This window comes from Pantherophis guttatus, chromosome 2 (assembly GCF_059756535.1).
Source record: "Pantherophis guttatus breed Tessera chromosome 2, ASM5975653v1, whole genome shotgun sequence".
In the NCBI taxonomy this organism is placed as follows: domain Eukaryota; kingdom Metazoa; phylum Chordata; class Lepidosauria; order Squamata; family Colubridae; genus Pantherophis; species Pantherophis guttatus.
This window is the reverse complement of record NC_142064.1, coordinates 25,779,421-25,799,132: the sequence shown is the minus strand read 5'-3', so window position 1 is coordinate 25,799,132 and position 19,712 is coordinate 25,779,421. Positions and strand designations below refer to the sequence as shown.

Below are 19,712 nucleotides of genomic sequence, written 5' to 3'. Positions count from 1 at the left end.
ACACTAAGTATTCACATACTTTCATGTTTTGTGGGTGTGAACATTTTTATTTTTTGAAATTTGCCCTTTTGTCTCCAGTTACCCATTGATGGTTTGCTTTCTTCTGGTTTTTAAAAATGCAAATGTTTGAAAACATCACGGGGTCTTGAGGTCAAGTTTCTTCTTGTAGCCTGTCTCCATTGCTACAAATGTATGCTAGAATTGCTCTGCAGAATCAGGCTAACACCAATCTTTGTCCAACAGGTAGCTAAAACACCTTGCAAAATTCAGAAGCTACTAACTAAGACATTACTTTCTTTCTTGGTCTTGTTTTCCTGGAGTTGGTATTTGGAGGCATGCTGCCTCCAAACCAGAAGTAATGTTGCATTTCAAGTCATAGATAGACCTCTCCTCCATGAAATTTATCCTTTTAAAGCTGTCCAACAGTCAGTGGCCATTAACATATGTGTGGCAATGAGTTCCACAGGCTATTTATTGTATGTGCTTTCATATAAAATGATGCCGGGACCAGTAATTCACTTGAAATGAATGTAACACAAACTTCAGAAACTGACATATTGAGCACAAGCGCACACACACAATACACACACACACACACACACACACACACACACAATGTAGCATGTGAATATTGGCATATCAGATAGTGCTAGTATTCGAACAGTTATGATGACTACATTAGCGAATATACCAGTGGTGAAATCTAAAATTTGTTATTACCGGTTCTGTGAGCGTCACTTGATGGTGGTGGTGGCGGTGGTTGGGTTAATGTGACTGGGTAGGTGTGGCCATTTTTTTTTTTTTTACTTTTAAAAACATTTTTGTAAAAAAATGCTTTCAAAAGGCTCTGACGATCAGGCAACTCAGCTTGGATCGTCAGAGGCATTTAAAAGAAAAAAAGGCTTTTAAAAGCCTTTGACGATCCCAGCTGAGTCGCACGATCATCAGAGGTTTTTTTTTTTACTTTTAAAAGCATTTTTTTGGCCAAAGTGGTTGTAGAAAAAATGCTTTTAAAAATAATTTTAAAAAGTCTCTGATGATTGCGGGGCTCAGCTGGGCATGTGGCGGGGGGCGCAGGTATTTTTGCTACCGGTTCTCCGAACCACCCACCTCCATCACTATTGGATCGGGCGATCTGGTCCGAACCGGGAGCATTTCACCCCTGGTATATACCACCCATTTGCATTGTGGGCTGTAAATGGCTTAAACATTTTTATATATTTCAAAAAAGTTAAAAAAAAAGTCAAAATGCGGTTTAAGAAATCATGGAATCCAACGTAACAGAAGATAAATCCTTACAGTTAACATTCCAAACCAGGATGGATAAAAATCAATGATTTTTTTAAAAAAATCAAAAAAATCAGACTTTTTTGATTTAAATCGGATTTTTTTGATTTAAATCGGATTTTTTTGATTTTTATCAAATTTATTTTAATAAAAAACTTTTGGGGTAAAAATCTATCGTAAGGTAGTTTTCTATTTAAGATACATAAATAATTTAGTTTATTCAGCATGAAATGGAGCTTAGTTATGTAGCATGAGGCTGTATATTCTGCAACACTGGGACTATCGGTGAGTCAACTGGGTGAAAGGAGTAGCAGAGATGACAGTTGCTCTTTAAAAATTATGATTTAAATCGACTTGATTTAAATCAAGCCGTTTTACTAGTGATTTAAATCATGATTTAAATTGTGATTTAAATCAACTCGATTTAAATCAAATCCACCCTGTTCCAAACGACATTCTTAAGACACGTTGGCTGAAGTGGAGAATGAAATACTGTTCTTCTTACTTCAACACTTCAGAAAAAAACAAATGGATCAGTCTGTATACAGACATTCCTTGACATACGACCATTCAAAGTTCTGACAGTGCTGAAAAAAGTGGCTTATGACCAGTTCTCACACAACTGTTGTAGTATGTGGTCGCCATTTGTTACCTTCCCAGCTGGCTTCCAACAAGCAAAACCAGTGGGGATGCTAGCAAGGAAGGTTGAAGCTGCAGTCATTTTAATGTCTTATTTAACGATCACAGCAAAAATGGTCATAAAATTTGGTGGAGGTCATGTATTGTCTCACTTAACAACCACACTCTTTAATGACAATTTTTTTGGTCACTATTGTGATTGTAGGTTAAGGACTATCTGTAGTCTCCCTAATTCAGAGGTACCTCCCATGCTAAAGGAAGCTGCTTGGCTCTGCCTTATGATAGAGTTTGCCTAACTATTCTTTGCTCGTCACTTTTTTTCTGAATGAGAACCTCTGAGCATTCAGGAAGCTTTGATACAAACTTAAACTGATCTATAGAGACTAGGCCACTGGTTTGCCTTAGAAACCAGAAGACATATTTTGTCCAGTGGAGAGCACCAACTTGATTTAATTTCCTAGTCAGTTATTGACAAAGGCATAATGGATTCTGATGAGACACTCTGTCTTCATTCCACTTTGGGGTCTATCTGAAATGAGGTCATCTGTCTGGTGTCAGCACAAAATGTTATTTGCAAGCAGCAAGGCGAAGAAGAGAGAAACGGGATCTTTGGCATTACATGACGAAAAGGCTCCAGACAACAGAAATGAATTATTTCCTCTCTTCTGTGACTCAGGCAAAATCAGTATTTCACCCTTGTTAACACGCAGATTGCTTTCTTCCAAAAGGTTCAGAATCTCTCTCAGTTAGAACATTTGTTCAGGGCTGCTCAGATGGCAGAAGTCATGCAAAACGGTTGGGAAGAATATTAAGGATTCCTTCTTAAAATCTCCCAGCACCTTTTCAAGAAACCTTTCAGGACAAAGTGGAAAAGGAAGGAAAGGTTCAAGATTTTTCCTACATACTGTATGTCCTATGTCCTGTGTTATATAGCAAGATTAAATATAGGAACTTCTGTGTCAATATCTCTCGACAAATTTGCGCAGTTTACCAAAAATATGGAAACTTCCCAAAATGACTTTTATTATAGTCTTGATTAACAAGAGGAAAATACATACATACCCACCCACCTAGCCATCAATACCCTATTTTCTATATTGTGAGTCATCAGTAATGCAACATTAATTGTTTCACTTTTCAACTTTACAAATAGATTTTAAGAGCCCTGAAACACAATTGCCAAAAAAGTCAGTTGGAAAAGGAACAGGAGAAGTCTTTCAAAATTAATTCCTTTCCATGATGGAAAAAATATCAAACATATATATGGTTGAAAAACTGGTTTAGTTAGGCTCGGTAAAGTTGGATAGAGATATTTAATTAATTATTATGGAAGTATTGTTCTTGGTCTAAGGTAATGCTTCCCAAACCTGGATAAATTATCTAAGATTGGGTGAATGCTTTTCTTCTGGTAACACACAAATCCATTACCCATAATAACAGGGACTTTTAAATGGATTTAAATTGATTAAATTGATGAAAAATTGCCATGTCTACTAAAGCATAGTTGAAAATCTCCCAAAATTATTAAACAACCAATTAAATATCAATAGAACATTGCAAGAAATTAATAAAAGGAATAGCAACAATTACCACCAAGTTGTTCTCACCTATTCTTTACCATAAACCTGTTATAAGAAATACATATTCTGTATTGCTGTAACTAATTATGGATTTTATTTTTACATAAAACTAGAGACTTCTACTCCATCAGAAAGTATCAGTGAGAAAACTACAGGAATTTCTACACCTACAACTTTAGAATTCTCCAGCACAGGTAAAATCCGTAACTTTCTTCCTCAACTTTTCAGTTTTCCCTCGTGTTAATTCAAGTTGTAGTGACAATTGTAAGGTAAGGTCAAAGAACCTGTGACTTTTCAAATGTGGCTCAACTTCACCTCTTATAATGTCTGACTGTGTCTGTGCTTAAGCCCCATTTCTATTAACCTGATCCTCATCCTTGGGAATTTAGACTCTTATACATTTTCAGAAAGAAACCCTTTAAAATTGATGTATGATATTGATCTAAAAATGTTGTCACTCTTGCAGCTAAAGCATGCTGTTTGTCATGTATGGATGGACCTACATTTTTCTGTCCAGGCAGGTATATGAAGTAGCTTTGTTGCTTGACATAAGCACCGTGGGAATTAGCCTCTAGTGAGTTAAAATATCACGTAGCAAAATTCTGAGGGTTGAAGAATATACACTATTTAGATTGATGGACAGACTGTGCTGCTGTCTGGGTCTGTCTCCTATCTTAGAGTAGAAAAACCAGATTTTTTTCACTGGATAATTACTGATTTGGATGTTTCTAGGATGCAACATATCCTCAATGATGTGAAAGCAGGAATTTGCCTCTCCTTATTTCTCTCATCATGCCTAAAAATTCTTGATGAAATATAGAAATACCATCAATGCTGAATGGATGTGATGAATGCATTTACAAGTATTTAGGTTTTAAAGTATTCTGAAGGAGTCTGAAGGACTCCCGAAGGTGTCCAGAAAGCTTATTATCCTTAAAGTTTTGGCCAGTCCATATTTAGTATAGTTTAACCTACAAAATCTGTCCTCCATCTTCTTTCTGTACAAAGGGAACTTCTTGGAATTTTTAAGAATTTATTTGGGTGATGCCACTTAGTAATTAAGATATTTTTGCTCCTAGGTTAAGGTTCTTTTGCTTTGTTATTTGTTGTTTTCTATTACATTATTTCTCCATCATTTGTCACTTCTGTGGCTGTCCCTCTTCTCAAATCTTGAAAGGAATTTCCTTGTGTTGTCTTCCTTTGTGATATAATTGAAGTAAAGAGATATATGATTGTAAAGGGATAAGATTGTTCACTGTCAAATAGAAGCAATGCATAAGCTCTTTTTCCGCTTTGTGATCAAGTTGTACAAAAAAGTTGCAAGCCACCAAGGAGATTATTATAGCATGGTAGACAGAACTTGAACACATGGGCAGGTGATTTCACTGAAGTGGCACAGATTCAAAAAGTGCTTCATTTGGTGGCACATTCATTTATAATGTGGTTCTGGGTACTTTTAGGGGAAATTCAGATGTTTATGTCTCTGAATGGTTTCCTGAGCAGATTTCCTGTCAGTTGCCAGGTGCCTTGTCTTCAAACACTGCTTAAAGGTTTCCTGAAAGTACCTAGTTGGCCACTGGGCGGGACAGGATATTGGTCTTGAAGATAGGCCTTCCTCCTAACCCAGCAGAGTTCTTTTGAAACCCTTCAACTCTGCTGGGCTTCTCTTCCCATGTGAACCATTGGCCAAACAATGTTGTATATTCTAAAATAAAGTACATTTGTTCCCATTAATTTTACTTCACCTACAGGAAGGGTGGAGTATATATCCAAATACTATAGACAATGTGTTACTAAAAGGAGTGCAACTTCTGCAGAATCAGAAGGCTTGTTAAAACTTTTTTTTTAAAAAAAAACTAATGCTGTTATTACTTCTAAATAAGGATATTTCTATTTTCAATGGTGTAGATCAAGGTGGGAAAAACTTGCTCTAATTTATATACTGTTTCATTTCTAGAGATTCTGAAGGCCTTACAATAATCTATCATAAAGAGCAATATTAAAACAACAATCAAGTACCCTCTTTCCCCCAAAATAAGACATCCCCTGATAATAAACCCAATCGGGCTTTTGAGCGCATGGCAATAAGGCCAAGCACTTATTTCAGGGTTCAAAAAAATATAAGATGGTCTTATTTTTGGGGAAACATGGCATAGCTTGAATAACTGGGAGCTCCAAAGGAGGAAGCCCACCACCAAGATTTAACATGAGGTCCATATAGATGGCATTTCCAGAATTAGCCCAATAAGGTAGACCCAACTAAGAAATCAGTGCCATATAGGTCAAGACTACTTTTATTGTAAATATCTATGGCAGTATAATCTTACAAGTCAATGTGCTTCCCCCTGCCCCTTCACTTTATTATGGCTTGAACTATGGAGAGTCCTCTATGACATGGGTCTCCAACCTTAGCAACTTTAAGACTTGTGGACTTCAACTCCCAGAATTCTGGGAATTGAAGTCCACAAGTCTTAAAGTTGCCAAGGTTGGAGACCCCCGCTCTATGAGACTTTTATTTAAAGTAGTTTCTTGAAATAGGCTCAAGCTATACTTGTATGATTGTTGCTGTAGTAGTGAGTCTTTCGTTTGTCCTTCATAGTCATTCCCTATACTCTCCATACCCTAGTCAGATGTCAATAAATGTGCTCTTTCCAATTGAGGAAAACACATTTGGTTAAAGAATTTGGTGGAGTGATTTCAGTGAAGAGGAAGAATTAAACTCTCCTTGTTTTTTTTTTTTTAAGAATCCATATTTAATGCAATACAGGTAGTCCTTGACCTATGCTCATTTATTTAGTGAGCATTGACATTACAGTGACACTGACCAAATGGTGGTTATGACCCATCCTTGAATTTCTGGCTTTCCCAGCATCCCTGAGGTCACAAGATCATGGTCTGAGCATTAGGTAATAAGTTCATACTTATTATTATTATTATTTATTCAATTTATATACTGCCCTTCTCCTATTGGACTCAGGGCGGTGCACAGCCAAGGATAAAAAACATACCAATACAAAATTTAAAATCAATTAAAAGAATTATACAGCTTTGGCCCACAATTTAAAACAATCCAATTAAAACCCAATTTACACTTAAAAAAGCTAAAAAGCTAAAAAGAGCTAAAAAGGGGGGGGGAGTTCACGCCAGCCCTGCTTGATGGAAAAGAAAAGTTTTTAGGGCACGGCGAAAGGCCCGGAGATCTCGTATCCTTCGTATCTCCAGGGGCAAATCTTTCCAGAGGGCAGGTGCTGCCACAGAGAAGGCCCTCCCCCTGGGGGTCGCCAGCCGACATTGCCTGGCTGACGGCATCCTGAGGAGTCCCTCTCTGTGGGAGCATACTGGTCGGTGGGAGGCTATCGGCGGCAGAAGGCGGTCTCGCAAATACCCAGGTCCGATGCCATGGAGCGCTTTAAAGGTGGTGACCATTTGCAGTACCCACAATCATGTAATCATCTTTTGTAACCTTCCCCTGCCGGCTTCCCCAGAAAGTCAATAGGGAAGCCGGCTGGGATGGTTGCAAGTTACTGTAGTAAGTCTCCCTCACCCTCATATCCTCCCCCAGCTCTTCTCTGCTTATATCACACTGGGCAGGTGCTACAACCCTGTGTGCCCTCCCCTGTGCACACCATGCATTCTCCTTGATCTGCACCTTTGCACACCATTCCTGGCCTGCATTGCACCTCTCAACACTTCCTCACAGCCTCTCTGAACCTTGCCATGCCTCTCATGCATCACTTGGGTTTCAGGTGGGGATTTAGCATTGAGACAGCCTTGGTTATGCTTGTTGATGATCTTGGCCAGGATGGCAGTTGTGTATCCATTTTTGGGCTCTTTGGTTTCTCAGCAATTTTTGATACTGTGAACCATGGAGTCCTTCTTAGCTGGCTTCATGGTTTGGGTTTACCGTTTTATGGAAGTTCTCTTCTCTGGAGTCAGTTACAGTTGACAGTGGTTGTGGGGGAGAGATATATCAGTTCCTAGGGCCCTCTTATGTGAAGTTCTACAGATTCTACTCTCTCCCTCCTGCTTTTCCACATCTACATGAAACTGTTGGGTGAGGTCATCTGGTGAAGCCATCTGCTGGTTTGGGGTTCAGATTCCTCAGGATGCTGATGATACTCAATTATATCTTTTGACCCTTTGTAGTCAAGTGAGAGATTATTAATGTCCCAATGTCTGGAGGTTGGGTAGGTTTGAATGGGGGGGATCATCTTGATTCAATTCTACTTACTTCATTGTTGTTTACCAATTTTTATCTTTCATTGATTTGATTATAATTTGTTTGCTGATTTGATTGTTGTGAGCTGCCTAGAATCATTTAGAATCAAGTGGCATACAAATTTAATATATTATTGTTGATGTGATTGTTGCAATTATTATTATTTGATGACCTGATAAGTGTGTTTTGCAGCTTATGGAAGGAAAAATACCTTGTAGTGAAAGATTGTAAATAGCCTGATCACCAGAGATGTATGATAAATGCTCAGTTTAATGGGCTTTAATTTAGCAGACTTCACATACAACAGGTATATTTCAATGGGCTAATATCTGTTAAATAGAAGGTTTATCCACTAAATTGAGGCTATGCTATTTACATGAATTAATGTAAATCCACAAATGATGTAAATTGATATAAATGATGTAAATTAAACATTAGTAGACTTTTAGATTTAACAGATTCTCTCTCCCCACACACACACTATATTGGCATATTAAATCAACATTTCCTCCATAATTTAGATTATTGCTTATTTCCAAGGAATATTGGTTAGAGGAGGATTTATTAGAATTATTAGAATTTTTTTTAAAAAAAATTATAAGAGACCTCAGAATTATTGGCATTTAAACAACAGAACTGGAGGTCCTTTGTGGATCTCTTTGTAACAGTATGTAATGGCTTAATATTATGTGTGACTCCTAACCTCCATTAGCAATAGTCTTGAGTAGAGGACAACACATAGTATAAGGAAATCATAGCATGGACTAATTTGAGAGACATATGGAGTAGCTTTTTATATGAATAATAATAATAATAATAATAATAATAATAATAATAATAATAATAATAATTTTATTTCTATACCGCCCTTCTCCCGAAGGACTCAGGGCGGTGTACAGCCTATTTAAAAACACAGACAAAACAATGATATAAAATTTAAAATAATTAAATAAGTGGCTCAAATTTAAAACCCCAATAAATTTAAATACCCCAATTTAAAACTATTGTGTTGATAGTCCGGCCTGGCGGAACAACAGGGTCTTCAATGCGCAGCGAAACACCTGGAGGTCAGAGATCTTACGAATTTCCGGGGGCAGTTCATTCCACAGGGCTGGGGCACCCACAGAGAAGGCCCTCCCCCTGGGCGTCGCCAAACGACATAACTTGGCTGATGGCACCCTGAGGAGGCCCTCTGTAGGAACGAACTGGTCGGTGGGAGGCTATTGGTGGCAGAAGACGGTCTCGGAGGTACCCGAGTCCTATGCCATGGAGCGCTTTAAAGGTGGTAACCAACACCTTGAATCGCACCTGGAAGACCACCGGGAGCCAGTGCAGCTCGCACAGGAGGGGTGTCACATGGGCATAACGGGTTGCGCCCATAACCACCCGTGCGGCCGCATTCTGGACCAGCTGGAGCCTCTGAGTGCTCTTCAAGAGGAGCCCCATGTAGAGAGCATTACAATAGTCCAACCGGGAGGTGACAAGGGCATGAGTGACCGTGCGCAAGGCGTCCCGGTCCAGAAAGGGCTGCAACTGGCGAATCAGGCAAACCTGATAAAAGGCCCCCCTGGCCACGGCCGTCATGTGCTCTTCTAAAGACAGCCGTGCGTCCAGGAGGACACCCAGATTGCGAGCCCTCTCTGTGGGGGGCAAAGATTCACCCCCAATAGTCAGCGATGGCACCTGCTGACTATATCGGGGCGCCGGAAGCCACAGCCACTCGGTCTTGGAGGGGTTGAGTCTGAGCCTGTTCCTCCCAATCCAGACCCGCACGGCCTCCAGGCAGCGGGACATCACATCAAGGGCATCGTTGGGGTGGTCTGGGGTGGAGATGTACAGCTGAGTATTGTCAGCGTACAGATGACACTTCACCCCAAAACCACGGATGATCTCACCCAGCGGCTTCACATAAATGTTGAACAGGAGGGGCGAGAGGACCGACCCTTGCGGCACTCCCCATGCGAGACGCCTCAAGGTCGACCTCTGCCCCCCTGCCAACACGAACTGCGAGCGGTCGGAGAGGAAGGAGAAGAACCACCGCAAAACGGTGCCCCCTATTCCTAACCCCCTCAACCGCTGCAGCATGATATCATGGTCGATGGTATCAAAAGCCGCTGAGAGGTCTAACAGGACCAGGACAGAGGAACAACCCTTGTCCCGAGCCCTCCAGAGATCATCCACCAACGCGACCAATGCCGTTTCTGTGCTGTACCCCCACCTGAAGCCCGACTGGTACGGGTCTAGATAGATAGCTTCATCCAGGTGCCGGGGAAGTTGTCGTGCCACCACGCTCTCAACAACCTTCGCCACAAAACGAAGGTTGGAGACTGGACGATAGTTGGCTAATTCAGCCGGGTCCAGGGAAGGCTTCTTGAGGAGGGGCCTCACTACTGCCTCTTTCAAGGCAACAGGAAAGGCACCCTCACCCAGAGAAGCACCTATAATCCCCTGGAGCCAGCCTCGTGTAACCTCCCGGGAGGCCAGTACCAATCTGGTCTAAATGAATCTGGTCAGCATAATATGTCTTCAGTGATGTTCCATTGAAATAAATCTAGTCACTTTTTTTTTTTTTTACAGCAGGTCCTTCTTCCACCATGACAACTTTTGATGAAGCTGAGAAGCTCCCTTTCTTGAATGATACCATTATCATACAGGGTATGTTTTTCTTAATCTTTAACTTGAATATTGACTGACGAGAGAGATGTATGCTAACCTATATACTACTAAAGATTACGATTATGTTGTCATAACCTTTACCTGTGTGAAACTGTGCATCAGAGGGCAACAATTTTTGAACTAAGCTACTCAAATGGGCTAACTTATAGAATGTGTCCAAAATCTGGGATCTATGAGCTTGAGGGAATGAAATTTGGAAACGTTGTGGGTACTTCCAGTTGTGCTCCTGGGCTTCTGCTTCTGATTTTCATTTTCAACATTCTGTGACAGTTCCCTAGCCAGTCTCACAATCCCGCTCTTCCTCCTTCACCCAACAGCAACAGCCACTTACCTGCAAAGAATGACGGGAGGGAGGGAAGAATAGGGTGGAAGGAAGCCTTGTGCTCCCCCAACCTTGGTCAGCTCAGGTGTGCCTTCCCTGATCTGCGCTACATCCCCATGTGCCTGACCTGACCTATGCAGCACTTCTTCACCCTACCTGACCTCCACCACCCTCCCACTCACTCTCCCCTTTCTATGTGACATCTCTGGCCATTCCCACACACTCTTTCCCAACCCATGTTGGACCTCTCTCATATCTCCACATGCCACTCCTGACTTGCACCCCCTCACTTCTTCCCTCATTTTCTCCATCTGCAGCAGCCTGTTACCTCCTGCTGGCTACATCATTGACTTTCTCTTTGAAAAGCAAAATAAATGTGGAAGTGGACAGGAATTCAAGGGAAGTAGGGAGGTTTCTGATGCTTCCTGTCAGCTTCCCACAAGGCAACTCAATGGGGAAGCCAGTAGGAAGTCTGAAGTCACCCCACTTCCATTGCTTTTTTGTCTATCCTTGGTCTTTTTATTTCTCTGTGTAGGTAAGGCTCTCTGTGTAGGCTCATTTCATATCTCTGAAATGAGGACCCAATGGGTCATAGGATGTCTAGTTATTATATTTTTGAATCAACAGTAAAATTTAAGGTAATTTAATAAGAGTGTTTGATTCAATTTGTTTAACTAGCTGAAAGCTTGGGCAGAAATTGATGAGGAAAAAAACTGTAAGGATGAGCATTTAATTCTGTAGGTTGTCAGTTGTTGTTGTTCTTACACAAGAGGTTGTCAAATCAGCATGCAACATTCAATTTCATAGTTGTAAAATTTAAATTTTGCATGCAAACAAAAGCTGTGTAATAATCAGTCGCAAATAACCAGGAGCATTTATGGAGTTGGAAACCACAGAAGTGTTTACAATTGCTACTACTAGTACAATAATATAGTCAACTAATGATCAAAGCTAACTTGACGCTAGATAAGGGTCAACAGAATTCATGAGGAGGCTGGACTTAGTAGGTCTCTTGTGGCAACGTAATAACTCTAAACTGATGACACATTTAACCTTGCCTTCCAGGTCAGCCTGCTCTTCCCCTACAATAGTGTAGCTACTAAAAAGAGGCAGTCCTTTTATTTTATATTAAACCTCCAGATCCAGATTCTGGACTGCAAAAATCCAGATAGACACTAGATGACATCATGATTTAGAGTTTTCCTTATATTTGCTTCCACTTTGAGATTATCTGGAATTCTGTTCTCCCATGTGGAAACTGTATTCATAAGAACTTTTAAGTTGCTTTGATTTTCTGAGTCACTTCATGATACTCAGTATCTCTTTGTTAACCCTGTTAAATTTCCCTTCTTTGCCAGGGCAGATTCAAAGGAATTTCACTTTCCTGTTTCTCAGATTGAATATTTACAAATGAATTCCACAGGCCAAAAGGATGACTTGTATGGAAAATATCTGACTAATAGAAACTATTTTTCCTCTTTCCCTATAAAGAAAAGCCAAAGAGATTAGCAGCAATAAAATTACTAAGTTAAAAAAAAATCACAAATAATAAAACTTTGCAAAACTAGTTAAAAATAATTGAATTGCCCCATCCTCAAAAATGGTATCATAGGTCACATATTTTCATCAAAGGACTACAACTAAATCCCGCATTTTCCTGAAAATAAGACCGGGTCTTATTTTCTTTTGGGCCCCAAAATAACCACTAGGGTTTATTTTCAGGGATGTCTTCTGCCCCCCGTCCCACGTATGGGAGGCCCACTTCTGCTTGTTTGTGGTGGGGCAAGAGGCCGCATGATGTGCTACTGCCGCCATGAGGCAGGGGAGTTACCTCAGGGCTCCTGCATCCAGATCACCCATGCCCCGACGTCTGCCTTGCGTCGATAATCATGTAGCCAGGATAGCTTATTTTTAGGGAGAAGATTTATGTTTAAAAAAGCATAACTTCTCTGAGTAAGAAGCCTGTTTCTTATATACTTGTCTGTTAGATTTCAGAAAATGCACAGACCCACATCCTCCATGTTGTCCTGAAGAACAGACCAGAGATGGGTTTCAGCAGGTTCTGACCAGTTCTGGAGAACCGGTAGCTGAAATTAGGTATAGGTATGGGTATGGGTATGGATGCCTATGCATATATGTATGCATATACAGATGATATAAATATATAGATAAAGATGTAAATATGGATAGGATTTAGCAGGTTTGTGCATAGTGCCTTGAACTCAAATCATCTTGAATTTGACATTTCTTGCCTGATGCTAAGAACACTGTTTTCATTTATGTTGGAAGTCATTTGAGGCCAACGCCCTGATTGAGGTAGCTGCTTTTGAACTTGGAAGAGAATGTTTTCAGTTTTGAAATGATTCCTACTCAGCCTTTGTTTTTCACGTTCTAAGGATTTAGCAAAGCCCAAAGTAGCCAAAGCAGATTAACCTTACATTGCTCACACCAGTTTAATCTTCAAGGCTCTAAGTTACAGCTTCCCAGTAGATCTTTTGTGGATCAGAACCATACTGACTGCTACTATTCTATGGTTGATTTTACCTAGCCATTACATCAATGCAATCTTATAGTGATTCTCTGAATTAGTTTCCTTAGCATAATCGATTTCTCCTTTCCTTTATATGGTATATCCCCCAGCTCTGCCTTCTTGGACTCCATTGTCAGAATCTAATCTTTCCTATTGTCTTCATAGACTCCATTACAGCCTTTTTGCTTTCTGTGTCTTCTGTTTCATCAGCATCCCATTTCTGATTGCTCATGATTCACCGTACTCATTTTCTAGCACTATTTTGACATATCCCACCAATGATCTGTTGATTCATGTTGTAAGAGTATTCTCTCCCCTAAAGAAATGCCATCATTTTCTGTTCAGTGATGGAAGATGGGAAAGAGATAGCTGTGGATAAAGTTGTGCTTTGCTGGTGATGGACGTGTAGACATGCATGTCATTAGATGTTATCATAAAATTATGCAAATTATGTAATTTGATTTAATTGGAGCAGTGAGTTCATGATATGCATCATTCATCCTCCTTGCAGACTGTCAGGTTGTATCCCAAGTGAAAAAGATCTATCATTCAACCATAGTCCTATTCATTTTAGTACATTATCTAAACTAATAGAAAGCAACGTTTATAGCTCCGGATTGAACTGGGGGTTCTTGTTGCTTTCTGAGTTTGGTTGTTTTCTTTCTGAAACGAAAGCAATAATTACAAGATTTTGATTCTGAATTTCTGAAAGTAAATACATCTTTAAAAATTAATCAGTGAACGATTAGATTTTTTTCAGCTGTCATTCATTTTGGAAAATTAGCTACATTGCTATGGCATTTTTGGTGTTCTTCTAAGTTTGGGTATTAAGAGAGAAGAATTAGATTGGATTCATCTCAAACTGGTTCTCCTTGAGTTGTGGCAGGCTTCCAAATTCAAAGTCAATAGCAAATTCTGATGCATCTGGATTCTGATGACAGCATAGGTTATGTTCAGAGGTGGGTTTCAGCAGGTTCTGACCAGTTCTGGAGAACCGATAGTGGAAATTTTGAGTAGTTCCGAGAACCGGTAGTAAAAATTCTGACTGGCCCCACCCCCATCTATTCTCTGCCTCCCGAGTCCCAGCTGATCGAGAGGAAATGGGGAATTTGCAGTAACCTTCTCCTGGATTGGGGAGGGAATCGAGATTTTACAGTATCCTTCCCCTGGAGTGGGGTGGGAATGGAGATTTTACAGTATCCTTCCCCTGCCACGCCTACCAAGCCACACCCACAGAACCGGTAGTAAAAAAATTTGAAACCCACCACTGGTTATGTCCACTGTTAAGCACAGGCTAAAAGGTAGCATAATAATGCATCTAGTTAGAAATCAAGGGATTATCAAACAGCCAAGGCAGTTCTATGAATGAAATGTTAGGTGTATGATATTCTCCTACATAGTCTTACTAAGGCCTTTTTAGGAGCCATGTCTAAAATTCAACTTCTAGAGTATTTGAAACAAAGTTTGACATACGTGTGGCATGTGAGACTGCAATATTTTAGAAAGCTAAAGCTTTTAATTGCCAAATTCATCTGAATGTGCTAAGTGTTTTGAAGCTAATAGTTGACCAAAAAATTCCTTGAGTAATACACTCATATATATATATTTATATGCAATTATTTTCTTTTAATCAGGGAAGTGTTATCTCCTCTAACTATTTTCCATAGGATTTTCCAAAGTTCCTCAAACAAAAACTTTCACATTAGAGAGTCCAGCTGAACTTGAACTAATGTGTAGTTTGGTCATCAGCAACGCCACAAATGCGGCAAAAATGGAGACTGTTTGGAACTCAGAAAATGCAACTTTCAATCCGGAGACCATCAGGAGGAATGAAACTCACTCCAAATGGTGCACTCGATATCTGTAAGTGGCTTTTCTGTTACATGCTGACATAGTTTAAAGTAGAGAGGAACAATCTTTTAGTACGGAGGGTCACCCTAGGAGGGGTACTTGCAGTGGCTAGAAGACTGTCATGTAGAACCACGTTATAAATCCTTAGGAAGACCACACCTGGAATGCTGCATTTAGTTTTGGTCACCACGTTACCAAAAACAACAACAACAATAATGTTGAGACTTTGGAAAAAATGCAGAGAAGAGCAACTAAAATGATTAAAGCCTAGAGACAAAAACATATGAAGAACAGCAGGAATTGGGTATGGCAAGTCTGAAGAAAAGAAGGACTAGGGGTGACGTGACAGCAGTTTTCCAATATTTGCATGAGCCACGATGGTTAGAGCAGGTGTCTCCAAACTTGGCAACTTTAAGCCTGGGGGACTTCAACTCCCAGAATTCCCCAGCCAGCTTTGCTGGCTGGGGAATTCTGGGAGTTAAAGTCCCCCAGGCTTAAAGTTGCCAAGGTTGGAGACACCTGGGTTAGAGTAGAATATTGCAGGCTATTTCTGCTGCCTGCCAGCTGCCTGCAATTTGGCAGATCAGATCTCACCAGGCTCAAGGTTTCCATCCTTCCGAGGTGGGGAAAATGAGGACCCAGATTGTTGGGGGGGGGCGCAATATGCTGACTCTGTAAGCCTCTTAGAGAGGGCTGTAAAAGCACTGTGAAGTGGTATATAAGTCTTAGTGCTATTGCTAAGGTCTATTACTATTTGAGAGGCTGCCACAAAGAAGAGTGGGTCAATTTATTTTCCAAAACCCCAGAAACAACTGCAGTGATTCCCTTAACAACTAGGGGAAGAAAAGTTGTAAAAGGGGGCAAAACTCACTTAAAAACTGTCTCATTTAGCAACTGAAATTTTGGGCTCAATTATGATCTTAAATTGAGGACTACTTGTATTGTACTGAATTCCTGCAGGGGGCTGTGCTTGGATTAAGAGCCTGGATAGCTCTGCAGACAAAGGCACTGTAATTTAACACCAGCTGTCTGCAATTAAAGTAAGTTCAAATCTTGCCAGGCTCAAGGTTGACTCAGCCTTCCATCCTTTCTAAGGTAGGTAAATTGAGGACCCAGTTTGTGGGGGCAATAAGCTGACTTTGTATAAAATATACAAAAGTATGAAAGCTATTGCTTAATGCACTGTAAGCCGCCCTGAGTCTCCGGAGAAGGGCGGCATATAAATCAAATTAAAAAAAAAAATAGAGCAGGGGTGTCAAACTCAATTTCATTGAGAGCGGCATCACAGTTGTGTTTGACCTTGGCGGGTGGGGGGGGATGGGATGGGCGTGGCCAGGGTGGGCATGGCCAGCTTGATGTCACTCATGTTGGGCGGGAGAGGGTGGGACAGACCTTGTGGTAGCCAAGTCCTAAGGCACGACTTCCCTCAGACCCTCTCTCACTCTCATTATAACCTTCCTTCCTTCCTTCCTTCCTTCCTTCCTTCCTTCCTTCCTTCCTTCCTTCCTTCCTTCCTTCCTTCCTTCCTTCCTTCCTTCCTTCCTCCTTCCTTCCTTCCTCCCTCCCTCCCTCCCTCCCTCCCTCCCTCCCTCCCTTTTCTTCTTTTTCCATTCCTCTTCATTCTCCTTTCTTCTTCCATCCCCTCTTTCCTTATTTTTCCTTCCTTGCACTCTTCCCATCTTTTTCTTCATCTTTCCCTTTCTCTTTTCCTGTCCCTTCTTGCATGCTCAAATGCAAAAGGGGAAACATTTCTCCTTTTGTTTGTTTTGCTAGCCTTCTGCCAGTGACAATGGAACTTGGGAGGGGGGCGTGAGCTCCATTTTCTCTGGCAGAGGGCTGCAGGAGGCCGTTGCAGCTGAAAACAGGACCCAGGCAGGCCGTGCGCGGCATCCTGAGCTCCATTTTCACTGGCAGAGTCACCATGGGTTAGTCCTTTGCTGTTTCCAGGGTGGCCCTGTGGGCCAGATCTAAGCACCCTGAGGGCTGGATCTGGCCCGCAGGCCTTGAGTTTGACACCCCTGGATTAGAGGATGACTGAGGTCCTTTCCATCGGTAGTTATCTGAACTGTGATGTTCCATTTGGATATTCATAATATTTCAACTATCATAAATTTGTATGTTTCATCAAGCTGCTTGCATGTCATCATTTATCAATCCAGAACATTACTGTTACATATTTTTCAATTGCTGTTTTCATATTGTTTTTGTTTTTACTTTTTACTTTATAGCTCGATAGTGTTTATTATGTATGAATTGCTTAACTATTTTTAAGGATAAAAGTCAGAAATGAAGACCAGATGAGGAATTACACATGTGTTTATAAAACTACACCAGAAATAAAGGCTACATTTGTTTTACAAGGTAAGATCCAAGAATTTACCCTTTAAAAACTCAACTCTTCCCAAATCACACCATTTACCAGCAAATCAGAGAATTGAACCCCATGTTTTCTGCTCTGGCATATTAACGTCCCAAAGGTGCTTGTTTTTCCTTTGAAAACATTTTGCTTCTCATCCAAGAAGCTTCTTTAGTTCTCCTGAAGCTTCATGAACTAAAGAAGCTTCTTGGATGAGAAGCAAAATGTTTTCAAAGGGAAAAAAAGAAACAGGAAAGTCCAGTTGCCTTTTGAAAAAAGCATGTTTGGGATAACCATGACCTGGATGATTGAGATTCTCCATAGACTATCAGATAGTTAGTCCTTGATTTACAACAGTTCATTTAGTGACCATTCAAAGTTATAACAGCAGTGAAAATGTGATTTATGACCATTTTTCACTGACCTTTGCAGCATCCCCATGATCAGGTGATCAAAATTCAGAAGCTTGGCAACTGGTTCATATTTATGACCGTTGCTGTGTTCCAGGGTCATGTAAATCTCCTTTTATGTCCTTCTGACAAGCAAAGTCAATGGGGAAGCCAGATTCACTTAACAACAGGGTTACTAATGTATCAAGTTCAGTGATTCACTTAACAACTGAGGCAAGAAAGGTCATAAAATGGGGCAAAAAAACACTTAAGAAATCTTACTTAACAACAAAAAATTTGAGTTTAATTGTCATAAGTCAAGGACTACCTGTATTAATGTTATTAGCTCTCTACCATCCCAATTAAAAATGAAAACATGGAAAAAACTGGACCAACCCCAGTAGTTGTCAATGGCAAATCAAACTAAAAAAATATATTTTTCTCATTACCACGAAGGAGGAATTTTGCTGTACACCATCAAAATACTAAATTCTTTTAAGACGTAACTTAAAACATATCAAGACTGGTTCCTTTAAACCTAATTTCTTTTCTTTTTGTTCTTCATTTTAAGATTATTTCTGCCTCTCCTCAAATCTGCATGGAATGTCACAGCAGTTTTTATTGTTGCTGTTCCTTTTTATCGATAATGCAGTATCATCTGATGTAAAATGATATTTCACTGAGGATGCAATGTGATGAATTATTGAGATGACTAAACATAGAACGATGATGCAGATTAATGGACTATATCCATTAAATATTAATTATTTCTTGCCTTTTGTATTCACCCACTTGCTACTGATTTTTAAAACCGAACAAGTGCATTTTGAAGAATCACTGCTGGGGCTGTAAATATATTCCCTTTCAGTGGGGAGAAAGATTATTCCACTTGTCTCTTTTCAAACTTCAAAAATGATGTTTTTTAGGATTAGACTTTTGGCCCTGTACAGTTTAAATGTAAATCTAAGACCTAATCAAGCATCAGACACCCAAAAGAATTCAGCTTCACTGCTCTTTTAGTTAGTTTTTGAAGTCTGAGGTTGTTACAACCCCAAGGGAATTTCTGAACTGAGTAGTCTCCTACAAAGCCCAACTCATATGCAGAAACAGCTAAACATTTCCAAACTCATTTGCAGTATCCTGATAGGAAAAGCTCTATCACTAAGAAAATTGCTTTTGCATGATAATATGGGCATTTAAAAATAGAAAATTTGAGTATGGAAGAATTAAAGATCAACCCTGACCATCAGGGATGTTTAAAATTGCCCATCTGTATAATAATTTATATACTGTAGTTTTGGCAGTAGAACTGCTGCAAAAGTGCTAAATCAAGAAGAATATAATGGATTGTTGTGTATCTATCATCCTCACATAATTATGACTATGTGTTCCATAGGCATTTGCTTATTGTGAGTCATAATAAGCCATTGCTTATTGTGAGTCATAAAATAGTGCACTTTTAGAAGGAAAATTTCATTAGGATAAAAAAAATATATATTACACTCTGCAGACAAACATTAATCAGACTGGAAAGTGGTAATGATTAGATACATTTTATTTCATGGCGTATTTGTTCAGCTCTAATCTATCAGTGAGACACGAGCAATATATTTCACACCGCTATGTTTTGTGGCTGGGTAATGGTGTGAGCAAAATAAATTTGCTCAAACCAGAATGTTTTAAATGGTTCCTCATACTTGGCTTTGGCAAGCTCAAGTTTTTGGGTTTTTTTCTTCTTCCCTTGGTCAGGAATTTTAACAGTTAGTTTGCAAAAACTGCTTTTTCTTTTAGCTTGCTTGTTTTTGAATGAGAAAAATAGCAGAAACTAGGTTTCCACAGTTATTGGCTTCTGGTACGAAAAGC

General features: G+C 40.0%; 1 protein-coding gene across 2 annotated transcripts in view; it reads left to right on the top strand.

Moving 5' to 3' along the window:
• EMB (embigin) overlaps positions 1–19,712 on the top strand; it is a 39,217-nt gene that overhangs the window by 7,177 nt on the left and 12,328 nt on the right. The window contains exons 2-5 of one of the 2 annotated variants that reach the window (XM_034440843.3): positions 3,620–3,700; positions 10,303–10,380; positions 14,921–15,116; positions 17,377–17,465. In XM_034440843.3, the coding sequence (XP_034296734.1) occupies positions 3,620–3,700; positions 10,303–10,380; positions 14,921–15,116; positions 17,377–17,465 (444 nt within the window). The remainder of the gene's footprint in view (positions 1–3,619; positions 3,701–10,302; positions 10,381–14,920; positions 15,117–17,376; positions 17,466–19,712) is intronic. The other variant, XM_087885654.1, reaches the window with a different exon arrangement.